This window comes from Lepidochelys olivacea (genome assembly GCF_965140295.1).
Source record: "Lepidochelys olivacea isolate rLepOli2 genome assembly, chromosome: 5".
NCBI lineage: Eukaryota > Metazoa > Chordata > Testudines > Cheloniidae > Lepidochelys > Lepidochelys olivacea.
This window is the reverse complement of record NC_140415.1, coordinates 24,308,132-24,329,827: the sequence shown is the minus strand read 5'-3', so window position 1 is coordinate 24,329,827 and position 21,696 is coordinate 24,308,132. Positions and strand designations below refer to the sequence as shown.

Sequence of the window (21,696 nt, the reverse complement as noted above, 5' to 3'; positions counted from 1 at the left end):
GTGGGAGATCTGGGTTCAGTTCCCCCCTCTGCCTGATGTGGAGAAGGGATTTGCATTTCAGTCTTCTACGCTGCAGGAGAGCACCCTAGGGCTCTGGAGTGAGCCTGGTGTGGGACTCTCTCAATATCTCCTATTGAATGTGTTCTACCATATATAAATAATTAAATAGTCATTGGAGCAGGAATTGTACTTGGGTCTCCCCTATCCTAGATGAGCAGTCTAACCATCAGGCTATAGAGCCATTCTCACTCTTTTTCCCTGGCCTAGTAGCTATTCATTGGTATTGACGGTGGCAACTCATATAGTCAGGGAAAGGAGACCCAGGAGAAGATATGGGACCTCCTACGTCTGTAAATTAAAGGACAATTGTAGAAAAATGGTGTGATTGTCTTACTATGAAACTATTACTAAGAAGAAAGAAATCGAACATATGGTATAGATTTTAGGTCAAAACCAGGGCTCATTGAAGTGTACTGACTCCAGTAGAGTTGCATTTACTTACACCTCTAAATCAGTCCCTGTGACTTTGCAAGCATCTGTTTAGTTGCCAATGTGAGGCTTCAGAGGGCATGCCTGGAGCCCAAGAAGCACATGTCATTGTTTATGATGCCTTCATTAACTTGTAGTTCACAGCTGGGCCAAACGTCCATTTCAGCAACTTGTGGCCCCCTTCTTGCCTGGGTCCCTGCAAATGGTAAAGCCACCCAGAGCTCATTAGATACATTTTGCAAAACCAAATAAAGGTACTTCAAGGTGAATCACAAAATGTCAATGCTTCTCAGATGGCCTTTGCCCTCTCTTATAATGCAAGCCAGCCATGCAGGTATCTGATCGTATAGAATGGCCCCAGAAAACATAACAGGAAATAATTGGATGAAATTGAGGAAAGGATAAAGCAGGGTGACTCTAAAGAAAAATCTAATTGTGAGGTCTATTACAATGTGAAGTATTGCCCTAAAGGAAGCAGTGGAAGCCTGAATGTTGTCATTTAAAACTAAACAAAGCACAGGACAATGTTCTATAATGAACAATCCTTTGAAAGAGGAACAAATGAGATGACCTGTTCAGTCTCTTCCAGTTCTAATTATTGGCATTACTATGGACCTAATGATTTGTTCTCATTTGCTTTCAGTAAGATCATAATGAGCAAGTGAACAATAGGAATGAATAAACAATGATCAAGTGAACAATAGGAATGAATAAACAAAATACAAAACTTCCTGGACAGCACAGATATCAGTCATAGTTAGGTTTGGAAGAATCCCCTGAATATGGCTTATATTCTTAGGTATTCTAGAAAAATAATCTTCAGAGTCTACTGCTGATACAGGATCAGTGTCTGAACTGCCCATCAGATACTTGGCATACAACGGAGCGGGAAAGTTAGGTGCTTAATATTTTCTATGAAGAACTTAAATACAAGCCCAGAACTCTTCATTATGTTACTTCTTCTGTATTGTCTGAGCTTCCCCAAAGCTACCTTTATCTAGCGTGCCTGCAATGGATTAATGTTTTTGTCCTTCTGATGTTCTGCATTCCCTTTGACTTGGATTGCAGATGGTGGGCAGGAGAATGGCAGAAGTGTTCAACCACCTGTGGCCCAACAGGAGAGAAGAAACGAACTGTCCTTTGCCTCCAAACAGTGGGATCTGATGAGCAGGTATTGGCTGCTAAAGACTGCAAGCATCTGCTTAAACCAAAGACCCACTTTTCATGCAACAGAGATGTTCTATGCCCATCTGACTGGACAGTGAGCAACTGGACTGAGGTAAATGCATGGCAGTCGAAAGAACTAACGCTTCTGTTCTGTCTCCACCTGACTTAAAATTTCAAGGTGGAACGTCTCTTCAGAAGGAATCAGAAGGGAGATGTAAGAAAGAGACGCAAGTTACCAGTGTTCCCATCTCTCCAGAATTGATAATGAACCTATATAACCAGTTATACACCTAAACCAAAGCCTTGGTCTATACCCAGGTTCAATTAATAGTTCTGAGTTGAAATCTGTCTCTACAGTGGGCCAAATCCTAACTCAAAATCTGAACATTTTAATCATGGCGAAAGACTTGGAATTTGAATTTCGAGTTTGGAAGTAGTAAGATGGGGGGTTGGCTCTGAAAAAAAGATAGCTCTAGAAAAAAAGCTAGCTCTAGATATTTGTTTCAGGCCTGTCTCTACAATAAAGGAGTGATGGATAAAAGCAATGATAATGATGCCCCTTCTTCTGACACCAGGTTGCCATTCAGACACTAGTGTCACCCCTGTGCTGAGCAGTAGCAGAAATCTCTAGGGTCTTGCAGGCTGGCTTCTTAGTGGTAACATCAGCCATAACAACAATAACAATACCTCCAAAAATGAGCCTGACCAAATACTTGATATAGACATGCCAAACTTTCTATCCAAATCCAGTTCTTAACTTTGAGGCTTGTTTCTATTTCAACTTTAGCATTTACATAGTGCTTTTCATATTTGCCACGCTTAACAAACATTGACTAGCTAAGTAGCAAGAGCCTTCCAAGCATCTGCATATTCAAACCCTTTCAGAGTCCAGACATCAGCACTGCTTTGGAGCAGATCTGGGAGATTTTGTAGCATCTTATATTGGCACACGAAGCTCTAATTCTCGTTTGTAAGCCGTATCTCTTGTATTGCAACAACATTTGACCTTGTTATGTTTCCCTTGACTACAGTTGTCTGTCAGAACTCCAGACTGTCTGCACATCCTTAAAGTGGTCAGTAAATAATGTACAGTTTTTTTAGTGGCAGATGTTGAACCATAGAATGAAGTCATCAAAAATTGCTCTATCAAATTTGTTTTAAAATAGTAGAGCATATCTGCAATGTGTGACCCCATTAAACTCATTTGATATCTACATTATTAGAGCCTTTCATCTCTCAAAGGACTTCACGCTCCTTAGAACTCTGCAGATCCACAACCCTGATCCTGCAAGGTGTTCAACACCTTCTCATCCTACTAAAATCAATGGGAACACTTTAATTTTAATACAGGACTAGAGCATTCAAAGAGGCACACAGAAATATGGACAGCTACTGTGTCATTCTAAATTCTTTTTGAGTGTCAACCACAGTTTAAGGGCGAGATCTTCAAAGCCACTTATGGGATATATTGAGTCCCATTTCCCATTAAAATAATTGAATTTGGAACGTCCAATTCCCATTAAAACTAATCGGAATTAGGATCCAAATAATCTGAACTTTTGAAAATCACAGCCAAAATGTCTGGGTCAGACTGGTAAGAAGGCTAGAATGAGACTAGTTAGTTTCTTCAGAAGCCAGGAATACAATGCCAATAGTTGTCATCTTCATCCTTAATCAAAATCTTGTGCTAGCCATTTAAATTAATTAAAAGGGACAGAACCTCAACAGAAGTAAATGAGCATAGCTCAGGATCTGGTCCCACACGTAATCTTCAAAGTTCTTTAAAGAAAGAGTTATAGATTAAATGTATTGTTGCAGCTGTGATCTACAGAGAAAATATGTAGACATTTATCAAGCTCACTGGCCTTATTTACTCAGGATTTTTGGAAATTCCAAAAATTCCAAAGTTCCAGTAATGGTACAGCTCAGCAGGTGCTAGCAATGGGAATAGTGCTTGTATAGAGTGGGGGAATCTGCTCAACATCTTAGATGTCTTTGTACAAATGCAAGGAGTGTGGGTAATAAACAGGAAGGAGTGGAAGTAGTGGAACATAAGCTAAATTATGGCTTTATTGGTGTAGAGAGAGTATAGCTTGTTCAGGAAGGACAGGCAGGGAAAAAAAGGGAGAATGTGTATGCAGGTTCTGAGGTCTGGAAGGAGGTGACAGGCAGACCAATTGAAAGAATTTGGGGGAAAAAGAGAAGGGAGGAAAATAGGGGTGACATCATGGTAAGGGTCTACTATAGACCACCAAATCAGGAAGAAGAGGTGGATGAGGCATTTCTAGAGCAAACCAACAGAAATATCCAAAACACAAGATCAAGGAGTAATGGGTGATTTTAACTACCCCGACATCTGTTGGAAAAGTAATATGGCAAAACACAAAATTTCCTTTAAGCTGTTGGAATTTATTGGGGACAACCTTTTTGTTTCAGAAAGGGAATGAAGTTAAGCAGAGGACTTGCTATTTTAGGTTTGATTCTGATGCACAGGGAGGAATTGGTTGTGAATCTGAAGGTGCAAGACAATTTGGTCAAAAGTGATCATGAAATAATAGATTTTATGATTCTAAGGAAAGGAAGAAGTGAAAGCAGCAGAGTAAGGACAATGGATTTCAGAAAAGCAGAACAACAAACTCTGAGAACTGGTAGGTGACCTACCACAGGATTAAATTTGTTCAGGAGAGCTGACAGTTTCTCAAGGAGACAATATTAAAGGCATAACTGCAAACTACCTAATGTGAAGGGAAGTTAGGAAGACTAGTAAGAGGCCCATATGGCTCCATCAGGTCCTATATATAGTGAGGAAGAAGAACTAAGAAAGGATGGCATCAAAAAGGCTGAGGTATTAATGTTTATTTTGCTTTAGTCTTCACTAAAAAGGTAAAAGTTGACCAGGTACTCCACACAATTCATATTAACAACAAGAGGGAAGGAATGCAAGCCAGAATAGGGAAAGAACAGTTTAAAATAATATTTAGGTAAGTTAGATGTATTCAAGTCAGTAGGGCTCAGATGAAATAACTATAAGATGGGTGTACAACTGGTTGAAAGACTACTCAAAGAGTAGTTTTCTATTCTAATCCTATCCTCCAAAATGCTACTAGTTATCAAGAGTCAAGGGTGTATCTAGTCGGGTCCTGCCAAGGTCAGTCAGTCCTGGGACTGGTACTAGTCAATATTTTCATTAATGACTTGGATAATAGAGTGAAGAATATGCTTATAAAATTTGTGTACAGTTTTTCAACCAGTATTGCACCCATCTTATAGTAATTTCATCTAGGCCACATTTCCCTAGTTTGCTTATGAACATGTCATGTAGGAAGGAAAAATCAAAGGCACAAGTACAAAACGAGGAATAACTGGTTAGATGGTAGTCCTGCTGAAAAGAATCTGGAGGTTATAGTGGATCACAAATTGAATGAGTCAACAATGTGATGCCGTTGCCAAAAAATCTAATATGATTCCAGAGTATTTAACAGGTTTGTCATATGTAAAACAAAGGAAGTAATTGTCTTGCTCTACTCTGCATTGGTGAGGCCTCAGCTGGAGTACAGCATCCAATTCTGGGTGCTACACTTTAGGGAAGCGGTGGACAAATTGGAGAGTGTCCAGAGGAGAGCAACAAAAATGATAAAAAGTTTAGAAAAGCTGACCTATAAGGAAAGTTCTGAAAAAAATCTGGGCATGTTTAGTCTTGAGAAAAGAAGACTTGAGGGGGACCTGATAAGTCTTCAAATATGCTAAGGGCTGTTATAAAGAGGATATTAATCAATTGTTCTCCATGTCCACTGAAGGTAGGACAAGAAGTAATGGACTTAATCTGCAGCAAGCGATACTTAGGTTAGTTATTAGGAAAAACCTTCTAACTATAAGGGTAGTTAAGCTCTGGAATAAGTTACCTAGGGAGATTGTTAGGTCCCCATCACTGGAGGTTTTTAAGGACAGATTAGACAAACACCTGTCAGAGTTTTTCTAGTTTTACTTGATCTTGTCTTAGCGCATGGGGCTGGACTTGATGACTTTTCAACGTGCTTTCCAATTCTACATTTCTATGATTCTGTAACCTGGCCACTGGTGTTTCTACCATCATGCCACCTCAACCTGCTTTGAACAGGGTTAGATGAACCAGTGGTTAAACTGCCAATTGTCAGTCTTCACTAGCACCATTGCTCGCACCTGTAGAGCTAGAGAAATGTGGGGAAATTTCAGAAAAACCGCAGCATAGCTACAGTCACTGAGGACCAAATTGTGCCTGTGGGTGTGGGAGGAAGGTAGAAGGAGTATTCTTCTCCCTTTGCATAAGGGCCAGGCACAATTGCAGACCCTGAACTCATTAGAACACAGGGACTGCTCCCCATATAATATGCTGGATGGAATGGTCCCATGGCCTTTCACGGATCTTTCTGTATTAGGCCATAGAATGTGCCCTTCAGCTGGCATACTGGACTGATAAAGAAAATAAGTTATAACTTACACAGGTTTCCTCATAAAGTATTAACAAAGTATTCATGCAATTCCATTAATTTGGCATCCGTTCTTCATGAATCCATGCTACAAAAAACAGAACAGCAGGGCTAGCTCAGCACGCTAATGGGGCATTTATTGGCAAATTGAGAGAATGCCGTTTGGCTCCATTTCCTATTCAGCAGGTTTTAGGGAACTCTCCACACTCCTCCTTCCCCTTCTGGTTCTCCTCATAGGGCGTAAGGGAGCAGAAGAATCTAGAAAACTAAGAATAAGGTAGAGGCAGAACGTTTACAAAATATGCTGACTGACAGTGATTGAAGCAAAGAGTATGTAGGGGAGTTTGAAACACAGGTTAGCTTCTGGAGTTGGAGGAGGCTGAAGGACATTACATGAAAATGCAGCTCTGGGAGACAGGGAGCAACCAAAGTTGAGCGGGCCAGGCATGTTTTGGGTGGTGACCTTTTAAGTCTCTGACATTTCTTAAACTTCGTGTGGGGATTGTGCAAACAGGACTTTAAAATAGTGTGCTCTAAGACTTTCTGTGCAATGGAATGATCCCACTTTGAGATGCTGCCTTTATCATTTAATCTGTATCATTTCTGTCCACCTTGGGTGACATTCACTGTGTACAGTATGTGGGAAAGTATTACAAATCTCCCTTCCATGAAGAACTCCCCCCTAGTAAAAATCAAAATGCTTATTTCTAGGGGAAAACTTTGTTGTTGATTTTGATAAGAACATTGATTTTTATAGATAGATGCACGTTTGGTAATGATGTGTATGAATATGTGGAGGAGAATCAAGAGATAGGTACTGAAAACTGTCTATTCATTTTGCAGTGTACAGTTACGTGTGGCGGTGGGGTACGGACTCGTAAAATCAGTTGTGCCAAAAACAATGATGAACCGTGTGATATGTTCAAGAGACCAAATGCTAAGGCTCTGTGTGGCCTACAGCAGTGTCCTTCCACCAGACGACTATTGATACCCCCAGTGAAACCCAACAGAGGAAAGATCATAATCAGGAAGACAGCAGTTAATCCCAAAAGAGGCCCATCAGGCAGAATACCCATCCCTAAACTAGGCCAAAGACACCAGACAACAACAAAAATACCTGAGTCCCAAAGCACAACTGCTTTAGACTCTACTTCCTCCAGTCCTGTCCACTCTTCCAAAAAGGACAACATGGAAAAAAGAACATTACAAAATAATTCTAACAGATCAAATAATGATTATAATTATCCCTTTGTGTTTAATGGAAACAGGTCACACCAAGATAGTACTGTCAGGAATAGTTCAAGTATTGAAAATATAAGAAAAGTCAAAAATGTGTCTAACATAGATCTGGACTCTGCTTCAGAAGAGGGCATTGTTCAGACAGGAGGTGCTAGTTGCATCACCTCATTAACCAGAAGTCCAGAAGTAAATCCAGGCTATCATTATTTAACTGAAGAGACTGACAATACTGATCGGTCCATAGAAGGCAATGACAAACCCAATGACATCCCTAGTGACAAAGGCGAAAGCAGTCCTGCAATCAAAACCAGGAGCAAAACTCCAAACATCAGGTCTCATGTCATTACGACTCCCAAAATCTCACCAACATTTTATCAACATGAATCTTCTACCCAGTCTACTAGTAGCATAGCAGCAGAAAGACTGTCATCTTCAACAACAGTGAACCTAAAAAGTGTCCGTGTGCAAATAGATACACCTGTCACAGAAAAGGCCACCACAGAAGAGCTTGTTACAATAAAGCCAGCAATGTTTGATAACGTATCAAGAGTCCCGTTTGAAAATGGAACAGAAATGGAACCCTCTGACGAGATAGATTATACCCAAAGCACAAAATCTCCAAGTCTTGAAGATGCTCCAAAGAACCACAGTATAGTTTCTGAGGGGAAATTATCCAATGCCACAGAACTGGATTATGCAAGAATCTCCAATATTTTGCATGGTGATGTGTACTGGATAGTGGGGAACTGGAGTGAGGTAAGTGATTTGTAACTCATAAGATGTGGAGACTTAACTCATTAGTCTGATGCTGTGTGCAATTCTGGTCTCTCGTGTTTAAGAAAGATGAATTCAAACTGGAACAGATGCAGAGAAGGGTTACTAAGATGATCAGATGACTGGACAACCTTCCTTATGAGAGGAGACTTAAGGAGCTTGGCTTGTTTAGTTTAACCAAATGAAGGATGAGGGGAGATATGATTGGTCTCTATAAATACATCAGAAGGATAAACACTAAGGAGGGAGTGGAGTTATTTAAGTTAAGGCCTAGTGCTGACATAAGAACAAATGAATATAAACTGGCCATCAATACCTTTAGGCTTGAAATTAGTTGAAGGTTTTGAACCATCAGATGAGTGAAGGTCTGGAACAGACTTCCAAGGGAAGTAGTGGGGACAAAAAACGTGACTTGATAACCTCATCATACCGTCCTCTCAATAAACTTATCTACAATGGCACATGGCCAATGTGTTTGCTATTAATAAATATCTCCAACGACTAGAGAAGGGACACTAAATGGGGAGGGCTCTTTCCCAGCTGTCTGGCTGGTGGCTCCGGTCTAACTGATCACCATATTTGGGGTCAGAAAGGAATTTTCCCCTTTGTTTTTTTTTTGCATCAATTGATATCAATATTTTCAAACAATGGTGCCTGAAGTATGTCACCTACATTAAGATTTGGGCACCTGAACCCACACCTCTCACTGACTGTTTTTAGCACGGATCAGCTACAGTTCGGGCAGCGACAGTGGAAACTTCCTCATGTTGGCCTGCCATTGTGCTTCAGCCTTGGTATAGAGGGTGAGCAAGCAGTGAGCAAGTAATTCTAGCTTCCTGTCAACTCAGTCTTGGGACTCTCTGCAAGGTGCAAAATTTGGCTTTTTGGTGGATGATGAGGACTCATGTCCCCTGGAAACTGGACTGGGATGACCAAATTCATTCCATGTAGGACACCAAAGATGCAACATGATGGAGATTTTTGGTCACTATTGCAATTTGTCATCTTTATAATCAGCCACATCTTCCTGTTTGGTTATTCACTAGTTACAAATTTTTCAACATCAAACAATCAATTCTAATTGTTAATTATCTCCTTCAGTCACCAGCAGTATTGGCAATCAAGAGGAGAAATAGAGTGAGGGTAGGCATGTTGACAACTGACCCAAGAAAAACAGAAGTTGGAGGTCCAATGAAGGGCTGAACAATTACAAAAGAAATGCTGGGCTGCCCTTACAGATTTGGAATGGCTAGTTAAGTGGGAGGAGTTTGCCAGAGAAGAATAGTGCCATAGGCGCCAACTCCATGGGTGCTCCAAGGCTGAAGCACCCACGGGGAAAAATTAGTAGGTGCTCTGCACCCACTGTCAGCCAAGCTCCCCGCCCCCCCCCCAACCCACGTCCTCCTCCCCCCATGAGTGTGCCGCATCCCCGCTCCTCCACCTACCTCCCAGCCACCACCAAACAGCTGTTTGGTGACATAGCAAGCTCTGGGAGGAAGGAGGGAGGAGCGGGAACGTGGCACACTCAGGAGAGGAGGTGGGGAAGAAGCAGGGCTGAGGTAGGGATTTGGGGAAGGAGTTGGAATAGGGGCAGGGAGGCGGCAGAGTTGGGATGGGGACTTTGGGGAAGGGGTTGGAATGGGGGCCAGGCAGGGGTGGAAAGAGGCGGGGCAGGGCCTCATAGAAGGGGTGGAGTGGGGGCGGGACCGGGGGCAGATTGCGGGGGTCGAGCACCCAGGGAAAAGCGGGGAAGTCAGCGCCTGTGGTGCATGCTATAAATCAGAAGATTGTTCCTCTTCATTTTCATAGCCAAGCAGAAAAGCTATATGTAATGTTAACTGAGGCAGCTTCTGTAACTTGAAATCTGCCTCCTGAATATCCTGACCTTTTGCAAGACAGAGGCCAATCATTATGGAATCAGGACAATGAAAAAGTCATCCACAAGAGGATCTTTGTGTTAAGCAATATGAAAAAGCTGGAAAACCACTGCACTGTTCACCATGCCCGAAAAGTTAATGCTGCTTCTGGGTGGGCAGCAGGTACTTCATTCCATGCCCATCTCTGAGCATTACCTTTTGTTAATTGCTATCTGCAGTGAATATGATTGATGTTTCAAATCACATGCAACATCTGGTTTCATTCATTTCCTGCTTTCATAGTTATCAAATAATTTATTAATCTGCAATTGACTTCTGCCTTTCATCTCTTAACTGTACAGTGTTCTACCACCTGTGGTGTGGGGGCTTTTTGGAGACATGTGGAATGTAACAGTAAGAATGAATCTGACTGTCAGCACATTAAAAAACCTGACCCTGCAAGAAGATGTCATCTCCGTCCATGTGCTAACTGGAAAACAGGATCATGGAGCAAGGTAACATCATTCAGCACTATATATGTTAGCAGTAAATTAACTAAATTCAGAAACCATGCAGTTTTATACTTAGATTTAAAATGTCTCACTATTTAAAATAATAATTTACCGAGTGAATGCACACATGATTCCTGGTTGATCTTTCAGCATTCATTTGATAATTTCCTTGCTAGCTTATTTACAGCTAATTTCATTTTGTGTTTATGGTCTGGGTAACCTTTGCTAAACATATGTTGCAAATTCTGTTCTCTCTTAATTGCAGAACTTGGGGGACATGTTGGTTACATCTTGCATGTAGAAATATAGCAATGATCACTTCTTGTATTTTACAACGTATTTCACAGAGATCTCATGAGGCAAAACTACCACCTGCTGTATGCATGCTTTCTCTCATTTTTCTTGTGTCTGCAGTGGCATTTCCTGACTAGTCTGCAGGAGGAGGCTCCCACTAGTAGGAGGCTCCCACTTAGGGAGGCGAAAAGCCCAGGCAGCTGGCCCTCACTTCTGGGAGGCAGCTGGGTTCTAGGCAGGGAGATGTGCAGAGGGCTCTCAGCCGCCCACACTGTCCCTCTTCAGTCCTTGGAAGTCCTCCTGGTGAGGACACGCACCACCTACAGAAGGAGGGTGGTGTGGACTGCAGTGGCTGTAAGTCGACCTAACATAGGTCAACTTACGGCTCTAGTGTAGACATGCCCTCAGTCTTACGAGAGCCTTCAAGTCCTCTGTGCAGGGGTGAATTTCACCCTTTTTTCCACTCCATAAATGTCACTGGTTCTGTGACAAGTGGATTATGTTTATATCACAGAAAGAAACTAAAAATGAAGGCTAGTGATAAAGTACTGTAACCAAGAGACATTTTAGGGATTATGAGACATGTCATGTGGCTAATTTGAGGTAAAAATCTCTTCATAATAAAAATTCCTGCCATATTAGCCACCCTGTTATTTTTGGAATCTAGTGCTACAAACCAAATTACTCTCTCGTATATAAAAATATGTGTTTGCTATGTGGATTTTTGAGAGTGGCGGTTATTATTCCCATTACTCATTATTATTGTTGTTGTTATTTATTATTAGAAACATTTATAAAGAACCCATCACAATAATATTGCTGCATTTCACTGCAGGGCAGTATAAAGAAGGCTGGATTAAATCAGTTTTTTTTAAAGGCGTATGCTTCATTGTTTGGGGACTTGAACCTACAAGTTTCTAGGATTTTAATATAAGGTACCAGAGCAGTGGTCCATCCTGCCTCCAGCATTTATCACTGTTACCAGACATTCCAGAGAAACATGTAGTATCCCCACAATGCCCTTGTTTTTCATTACATGATGGTGGGAATTTCCTCCAAACCCTGAATGGTGATTGGCTTATTTCTTACTTGATAAACAAAGCAGTTTAGAATCTATTGCATGTTTAATTGTGGGGATGGTTTTTATGATGTATTATTACTCTCTTATTATGAGACTTTTTGGAACCAACTGTCAGGGCTTCTTAATTAACAAGGCATTTGTATTACTGGTGGATGTTTCAAACATTCCAGTGATGGTAGGAAATAATTTTGGCATATTCAGATCTGCTGCAATGAGAAACAGTTTTTCATCCTAATGATACATTGCTCCTAAGAAGAACAGGAAATTCCAGTCATGTTTCATGAGGCAAACATTTGCATTCATCCCCCTGAATGTGGAAATGTTAGTCTGTCAGAGGTCTGTGGTTTAAAGATGTGCTTCTTTCTATTCTGTGCACAGTGCTCTACAAACTGCGGTGGTGGTTTCAGAACCCGTGACGTTCACTGTACTGATGTTCGTGATAAGCGAATTCTACGGCCTTTTCACTGCCAATTATTAGAACATAAACCACAAGTGAGCATTACCTGTAATACAGAGCCCTGCTTGGAATGGCGTGTGGAGCCTTGGAATGAGGTATTGGCCTATAAAACAAGCAATTAGAGTGAGCCAATAACTGTCAATTATTAAAGTGGCTATTATTGCTCATGCTATTATGTGAATTTACTCTCAAAGGATGAGATGCAGCTATTATCTAATCACAGGATCTGCAGCTTCTGCTTATGATCTCAGATCACTTATAATAAATGTAAACCACATCTGAAATACTCATAAATTGGCATACCCTTACAGGATCTGGGTATATATTGTATGTCTACACTGCATAGTAAACCCTGGCTCAGATTCAGGTTTAAACAGAACCCTACCCCCCCATCCCACACACACACCCCCTACACACACACACACAAGGCTTTTTGACACACATCAGAAACCTCTCAGGATGCAGGCCTGTAGACACATCCAGGGGTATAGGTCTGAGCCCATGTCTCGCTCTGGGACTGATCCAAACCAACTCATTTTGCAGCCTGGATGTAGTGGAAGTCCAGGTTGCCAGGCTTATGTTTGGAGAGTCTGCCAATGTTATCCCATAATTCCTTAGACTTGTGTGACCTAGCCCTTCTATACCCAAACTTCCTACTCTGTTCCCAGGAATGGGAAGCACCCTCCTGGGTCTAATACAGCTGTTTGGCATTTAACCTTTCCTTTCCACATGGACTGCTCAACTCTGTCTTGTGTTAGCGATGACCATCACTAAGAAGAAGCCCCACATCCAGCATGCTGCTAGCTGGCCAGAGGAACGCAGCGGGATTCTGGTAAATCTGTGGTGTGAGGAGAGCAAGGCCTATGATTTGCGGAAGTGCACAAGAAATGAGCATATGTATGCAAGAATCTTCAAGGATCTGTCTACATTGCACAGTTAGCCTCTGTCTGTGGAACTTGGCTTGTGGACTCCGCATGTGCTTGAGTGTCTACACTGCATTGTAAACATGGGTTCACCATTGCTGCACTCGGGTCTTGCAGCCATGCTAATTCGTCCATACTGCATTACACAGACCTTCTGACTCGGATCTGTAGTTTGACCTGCATCCACACTGCAAAATGACAGGGTTTGGACCCGAGTCATAATGGAACTCTGGCTATGACCCACCCCCGAGCAGGGACCTAGGACCTGGCTCCAGAGTGCTTGCTCACATGAATCAGACTGATCTTTGTGTGGCTGGAAATGGGACTTGGGCTCAAACCTGAGTCAGAGCCCAGGTTTAGTGTGCAGTTTGGACATACCCTGAGAGGCTGGTAGCACTGGGGATTCACCAGGCCACCAATCAATGCCAGGAGCAGGTCAAGCATCTCAAGACTGCCTATCAAACCAAGGATGAGAACCACACCTTAGGGAACTCCCTGTCTACTTGCCTCCTCTGTGAGGAATTTGATCAGGTGCTGGGAACCACACCAAGCACGCAGCCTCCAGTGGTGCATGACAATCTCCTGAGCAGGAATGGCATGCTTATGACCCCAGAAGCGCAGGCAGCACCGGAGGAGAGCCTGCAGCCGCCAGACCAAAACTCTAAAGTAACCCTGCTGCTGAGGCCATTCCCGGATCAGACTACGCTGCTGGAGCAGCTACATCACATCCTGGGTCCATATTTGGAGGACCTGTTTGGGGACAGCTCAGGGGAACAGCCCATAGTTGAAACAGCAGTACAACAAGCTCTGGAGCTGGAGGTTGGTATGTTTCGGCTGCCATTTTATGTTATTAATATTAAGAGTGGGAGGGACTTCAGGATTACTCTCTATACAATTATTTATTCCGAGCAGGGCATTGTAGTGTGCTCCCACTGGGGGCATAAGCCGCGCCATTTCTCTAGTGCCTCAGCTCCTCAGCACCATGTGCGATTCAAAACAGAAATGGAATAAAAAGTTAAGCAATTAGCATTAATGTTTTACTAGGTACATGCTTACTGTTAGAAAGATGGCTGGGGTATGAAACATTTATGGAGCTTACATTCCTTTTCCTGCAAGTACAGCACAGTTTATAACTCAGCCACATCAAACCATCTGCCTCAGTAGAAGTGTCCCTGGCCACCTGTATTGTTAGCCCAAATGGTAGTGGAGGATGTATTTAGTACACTCCAAATGGTAGCGGTGGATTTACTTGGTCCCAGTGCAGGCATGCAGGATGCTTGTAAGGAAGCTATAATGTGTCTTCATCCTGAATCAGTCTTTCGATTTTTTTTTTTTTCATTTTCACCCATTTCTGGCTGGTGATGCATGTGAACTTCTCAAGGAATAGGAATTCCAGACAGCTAGTTAAATTCAGACGGGCCCCTTCTGCAGCTCAGGAGCCCCCTCCATTCGTAAATGTGTTGGTCATTCATCAAATGCTAAAAAATCACCTTCACATCACACCTCACCCACCTTGTCTCATGATTTGTTATTGACAAATCCATGTTGACTGTTACTTATAAACTTATTATCTGCTAGGTGCCTACAAATTGATTTTCTGTTTATTTGCTCTTTATCTTTTTGGGTATCAAAGTTAAGCTGACTGATCTATAGTTCCCTGGGTCATCTTTATTCCCCTTATTATAGATCAGTACTATATTTGTCCTTTTCCACTCCTCTGGGATCTCTTTCATCCTCCATGAGTTCTCAGAGATCTCTTCAGCCAGTTCTTGTAGTATTCTAGAATGTATTTCACCAGGACCTGACAACTTGAAGATATCTAACTTGTCTAAATATTTCTTAACTTGTTCTTTCCCTAGTCTAGCCGCAGAGCCTACCCCATTTATACCGATGTTCACTATGTTAGCCATCTGATCACAGCTAACCTTTCTGGTAAAAACTGAAACAAAAAAGGCATTTAACACTTCAGACATTGCTGCATTTTCTATTATTGTCTTTCCCTCCTTATTGAGTAATGGGCCTATTCTGTCATTGGTCTTTCTCTTACTTCTAATGTATTTGTTTTATTGTTACCCTTTATGTCCCTAGCTAGTTTAACCTCATGGTGGGCCGTAGCCTTTCTAATTTTGTCCCTGCATGCTTGTGGGGTTTTTTGTTTTTTATATATTAATACTTCATAAGTTGACTTAATTTTCACTATTTGTATGACTATTTTTTGAATTTTAGGTCACTGAAGATCTCCTGATTAAGCCATGATGGTCTCTTACCATACTTCCTATCTTTCCTACGCATTGGGATAGTTTGCTCTGGTGACCTTAATAACATCTCCTTAAACTGCCAACTCTCATGAACTTTTTTCCCTTTGACTTGCTTCCCATGGGATTTTACCTACTAATTCTCGGAGTCTTCTAAAGTCTGCCTTCTTGAAGTCCCTTGTCTTTATTCTACTGCTTTCCCTCCTACCATTCCTTAGAATCATGAGCGCTATCGTCTCATGATTACTTTCACCCACCTTCTGCCTTCCACTTTCAAATTCTCAACCAGTTCCTATTTGTCAGAATCAAATCTAAAACAGCCTCTCCCCTAGTCGCTTTCTCCACCTTCTGTAACACAAAGTTGTCTCCAGTGCACTCCAAGAACTTGTTGGATAATCTGTGCCCTGCTGTGTTATTTTCCCAACAAATATCTGGGTAGTTGAAGTCCCCCATCAGCACCAAGTCCTGTGTTTTCAATTATTTTGTTAGTTGTTTTTAAAAAGCCTCATCCACGTCTTCTTCCTGGTTAGGTGGTCTGTAAAGTCCTACCATAACATCACCTTTGTTCTTTACCCCTTGTATCCCTACCCAGAGACTTTCAACAGATCTGCCTCTCACTTCTATCTCAGCCTTAGTGCAAGTGTATATATGTTTGATATCAAAGACATCACCTTCTCCCTTTTCCCCTGGCCTCCCCTTCCTGAACAAGCTATACTTTTCTATATCAATATTCCAGTCATATGAATTATATGAAGTTTCTATGACACCAATGATTTCATCATTGTGATTATTCACTGCTATTTTTAGTTCTTTCTGTTTATTCCCCATACTTCTTACATTAATATACAGACATCTAAGGTGTTCATTAGAGTTCCCATCTATATTCCCTCTTGTTGTTCTGTCTCTCTGCTATTATTGCCCATATTCCTCCCAGATTTCAACCCTCCACCCAGGTCTCCATGTTCAGGACTCACCTGTGGGATTTTGTCTCCTGATCGGATCAAACCTAGTTTAAAGCCACCTCACTAGGTTAGTCTGTATCCAAAGATACTCCTCCCCTTCTTTCATACATGGACCCCATGTCTGCTCAGCAGTTCTTCTCAGAACAGCATCCCATTGTTGAAGAAACTGAAGCCCTCCTGATGGTACCATCCATGCAGCCATTCATTCATCTCCAGGATGTGTCTCTCTGCCTGGGGCCCTACCCTCGATGGGAAGGATCGATGAGAACACAACCTGTATCCTCAACTCCTTCATCCTCACTGCCAGAGCCCTGCAGTCACTTCTGATCTGCTTAGGGTCATATCTTGCAGCATCACTCATGCCCACTTGGATGAGCAGCATGGGATAGTAATCAGAGGGCCGGATGATCCTCTGCAGTCCTCTGTATGTCCCGGATACTGGCCCATGGCAGGCAGCCCACCTCCCGGGATGCCTGGTCAGGTCGGCAGATGGATGCTTCCATCCCCCTTAGAAGGGAGTCATGTCATCAACCACCACCACCCTTTGTTTCCTCTTGCAAGTGGTACATGGCTTTTCGGATCCTTCTCAGCCTAGCCCCTCCTCCTATAGCTCTCCCACCTGCTTCCTGAGAGATTTATCTGTTGGCACCTCTCACGCTGGATGGTCTCCCTAACATGGCTTTCTATGACTAGGAAATGCAGGCCACAGTCTCTGCAAATCCACCCCAGGACCTGGGTACAGGCATCCATGGTTGGATTCTCTGTCTGCACACAGGTACAGGTGGAGCAGCTAGGAGCCGTGTTGGCACTGGCGATGTAAATTTTCTGAACCATGTTGATTTTATCCTTTTTCCCTCCTACAAACTCCTTCTCAAACTCCCCTGTTTGCTAGTGCCCCTTGGTCACTTAGCATCTGGTTTATAAGGCTTTTGCTCCTAGCTCAACACAGTTATCAAGAATGATCAAGGATCAAAGGCCTTGCTAGTGCACACTCAGCTAATAGCTAGTAGGCCTCTGATCCCGCACTCCCACACAGTCCCCAAACACACAATTCCCAACAGACCACACTGTAAAATTTAAACAAGCCAAAAGAAAAACTAAATTAAACTGAAAAAAAGAAAAGGAGTACTTGTGGCACCTTAGAGACTAACCAATTTATTAGAGCATAAGCTTTCATGAGCTACAGCTCACTTCGTCGGATGCATCCGACGAAGTGACGTGTAGTTCGCGAAAGCTCATGCTCTAATAAATTCGTTAGTCTCTAAGGTGCCACAAGTACTCCTTTTCTTTTTACAGATACAGACTAACACAGCTGCTACTCTGAAACCTAAATTAAACTGACTCACCTTAAGAATTAGTGCTACTCCTTCTTCCCTTTCTCCCTTTCAAACTACCATTAGCTGACCCCTATTCACTAGCTTCCATTCTCATCTCCACTCAGGCACTTCCAAGATAACAATGACCTCCAGAGCTTGACCTGACTGCAAGGTTTGTAAAACCATAGCTAGCAATAGGACCCTTCATAGGAACTACCTGCTTGAGGGAAAATTGTGGGGATTTATAAATCATTGTAATTGATTTGGGTATGTGACTCTTACCATAATGTGTGTTGGCTTGAAGCATAGCTTGCAAGAACTTCTGAACAGTGAATTTTGTGTGAATAAAACAGAATTGAATGATAGAAATTATCATTCTTTGACCTTGAAGGGATGCAGCCTCTGGAGAAATGTAGAAATCTCTTTCTCCCTCCTCTTCCCTCCCCCACCCCCACCCTGCTCAAATGATCAGACAGTCTGCTCTTTCAGTTTCCTTGGCAGGCCCTTCCTTGTCTGCTGGACAGAAACATGGAACCAGGACCCTGGGGAGCAGACTATCAACTGCCATGCAGGTTAGAAGAGAGTGGGGGATGAAATGATGCAGGACATTTTGGCCAAGACTGATGAACAGCTTGTTTATCAGACAGAGAAGAAAGACAGAAGGCTAGAAAGAAAGGGAGTCAGCCCAGCATGAGGAGAGATTGGCAACGCAGTTCCTGGTGCATGACTAATTGATACGGCTGGCTGGATTAGTAGGATATAATAGCTAGCAAAGTAATCTTATGGGCTACAAATCCCCCCTTTGATGGGGTGATTACTAAGAAACCCCATCACACTGATGAAGGGACAGATAGTTCATGTGTGGGAATAGGTTCTATTTCTTGATATATCTCTATCATGGGCATTATGGAGGCATATTCAGTTGGTTGTACCAGAGATGTTTGCCTTTGTAACTTATTGAGTTTACACTGCATACATTCTAAAGAGATGAAAACAATTCTGGTTGCAATACCTTGGATAATAATCCATCCCTTTAATCCAATTTCCTCCCAGGGAGAATCTACTTCTTGGCCTTCCTCAGCTAATAACTGGACAATTGCTTGTTTAGCCTTATCCACGTCATTTGTAATTTGGATAAGGTGGGTTTCCTTTTGGGATACCAATTGTTTTAATTGTAGTCCCAGAGGGGGAATATGTACTAAAAATGTTGAGGTATATTGGATAGTCAAATCCTGATAGGAGGGATCAGATAGAACAGTTGTATTTTCAAAGGCAGGAATAGGGGAAATCACTTGATTTCCAATTGAGGTAAACTGCTTAGGAGTAAAACAGAAGTTTGGATCTGTGACCTGACATTCCAAGGAACCATGTAGGAACCTTTCCTAGTTGGTTACTATGCAAAATTGGCTATTTCCAGCATAGGTCATCCTCTCCGTAGGAGTCTTCCATCTGGTCAGTTGGACCATACACTGTAACAATGATTGATTCTGGAGCTCTCCCTGCAGTCCACACAAGATAGTATTTGCCTGAAACACATTCCATCTGCATATATACTGAGGCCCCTTTTTAGAGCAACAGGCCATCTGCAGAACTTTCCATGTTTGGGTTAGAGTGTGATAGACTACCAAGGGAGGCACACTGGCACGTTCCTGGTAGATGCAGTCTTTGAGGTGACCTATGGACTGTACTGCAGCCAACCGCTTATACATCCTTGTCTGAGTTAAACACAGGTAAAGAGGCTGTGAATGAAACATACCAGGATCATGCTACAACACAATTTTGAGAAAATAAACAACTGTCTCGGTTAGGATGTGGTGTCACAGACCCCATTTGTCTCATAATTCCAATGGATACATGGACATACATTCAAACATACAGATCTCTCCTTCAGGCCTTTCAAAACATTTAGGGCAATACCAATTAACTAATTGCTTATCTTTTATTAGATTGGGGATTCTTCCCAATTCTAGGGATTGCAATGCCTCAGTGATTGTGTTAATGACACAGTCCCCATGTGCAGAGCAAATAATTTCCTTTCCTAATGATTGGTTCTTTTGTTGATCATTATTATGAGCGTCATTAGTCCAGGCGGATAGTTTGGTCCGCCGTTTTATTGCTATGACCAGTTTTCCCTGATTTTGTGTGTATTGCCAATTTATGATTACCTCATATTCTTCTGACTTTGAATCCTGTGAAGGTGAAGATTTAGCCTTGGTCTCCTCTTTCCAACCACAAATAATATTCACCATCACATTAACACGTAAGATGTTTACAAGATGTGGGAATGAATCCATAGAGTCATTTGCCAGCAACTTGGCATATAGCTTCAAAGTAAGTTCATTGCCTTGACTGGTGATAATGATTTGTTCAGTCTCTTTGGCAGGGCAATACATTTTCAATGTTCAAACACCTGAGTGTGGAGGCATTGTCGGGTATTATGGTCCTGGGCAGCTTGGCGTACTTGATGCAGGAGTCTAGTCCCAAAGTCTTGATTTTGGCTTAGTCCTACCCTCAGGGCAAAGATGAAGGAGTAGCAGATCAGAAATCTCAATGTCCATTTCATGACTGCAATCCTTTGAACTCCAACTATGGTGGGTTTTCAGGAGACAATTCGGCTAGCTCCTGGGAAGCAAGCTGCTCCTGGGACCTGGATGATCATTACAGTTTTAACTGATTAAGCGTGGTAGATTTTATCTTTAGTATGCTTGCCTCCTGTTACTTTAATCTTGTACACTGCTGAACTGAGTTTATCAATGATTCGGAAAGGTCCAATCCACCAATTACACAGTCTGTGCTCTGGTGCTTTGTAGGATAACAGCATTACTAGATCACAAGTATTTTCTTTTTGGGTTTTATCAGAGTAGGCCTTAGCCTTTCATTTTGATTTCCCCAATTTAGTGGCTACCTAAAGATGGATGTTTTAAATGTGCCTGCAGATTTTGCAGATAGGTGTCCATTTTGATTCCCTCCAATTGAGTACCACTTGTGTGCCAAATTAGGTGTTCTGGCAACCTTATACTTCGGCCTGTCATTACTTCAAAGGGTGTCTTATCGGTCGATGCAGCAGGAGTTGCCCTTAGTGCCATGAGAATTAGAGGCATGAGGGAATCCCAGCTGCATCCATTGGCATCCACCAGTTTCCTCAACATTACCTTTATGGTCCGATTTGTATGTTCCACCATCCCAGATGACTGTGGTCTGTATGAGATGTGTAGTCTCTGTGGGACTTCCATTCATTTAAGACAGTCTTTGAAGAACTGCCCTGTGAAATGTGATCCCTGGTCTGATTCCACTTTCGGAGGGATCCCCCAGTGAGAGAAGACTTGTTCTACCAGGACCTTGGCTGTGGCCTTTGCAGTACTGGTCTTCAAAGGAAAGGCCTCCACCCATTTTGAGAAAGGATCAACAGTCACCAAGAGGTATTGGTTGTCTCTTTGGGTTCGCGGTAGAGGGCCTATGAGATCAATCTGCAAAGCCATTCATGGACTTTCATACACCTGAGATTGTAATGGTGCATTACGTTTGGAAGGAGTTGGGTTGACTTGGCACAAGTCAAACAGTTGTTACGGTACTGTTGTACATCTAATTTAAGAAGAGGCCACCATCACACAGTTAAGAGACATTGGACAGTTTCGTCTACTCCCTGATGTCCTCCTGTTAGAGTATCATGGACCATGTATATCATTTCCCTTCTTAGGGAGGTTGGAACCACCCACACTGGAAAAAGGCCTCCCGTGTACATGAGGATTTTATCCACCACTTGTAGATATTGTTTGTATTTCCCATATACAGGGTTTAATATAGATGACCATTCTCCTTCTGTCTTGGAGAGTTCTCAAATTATCTCCACTATATTTCTGTCTAATGCTTGCATCTCCTTTAAGTCAGGAATGTCAGTCTCTACC

At 42.3% G+C, this 21,696-nt stretch overlaps 1 protein-coding gene across 1 annotated transcript in view; it reads left to right on the top strand.

Annotated features, from left to right (window-relative positions):
* ADAMTS12 (ADAM metallopeptidase with thrombospondin type 1 motif 12) overlaps positions 1 to 21,696 on the top strand; it is a 319,746-nt gene that overhangs the window by 273,698 nt on the left and 24,352 nt on the right. Inside the window, exons 18-21 of the mRNA XM_084629649.1 lie at positions 1,558 to 1,768; positions 6,966 to 8,117; positions 10,354 to 10,506; positions 12,257 to 12,430. Of these exons, the coding sequence (XP_084485775.1) occupies positions 1,558 to 1,768; positions 6,966 to 8,117; positions 10,354 to 10,506; positions 12,257 to 12,430 (1,690 nt within the window). The remainder of the gene's footprint in view (positions 1 to 1,557; positions 1,769 to 6,965; positions 8,118 to 10,353; positions 10,507 to 12,256; positions 12,431 to 21,696) is intronic.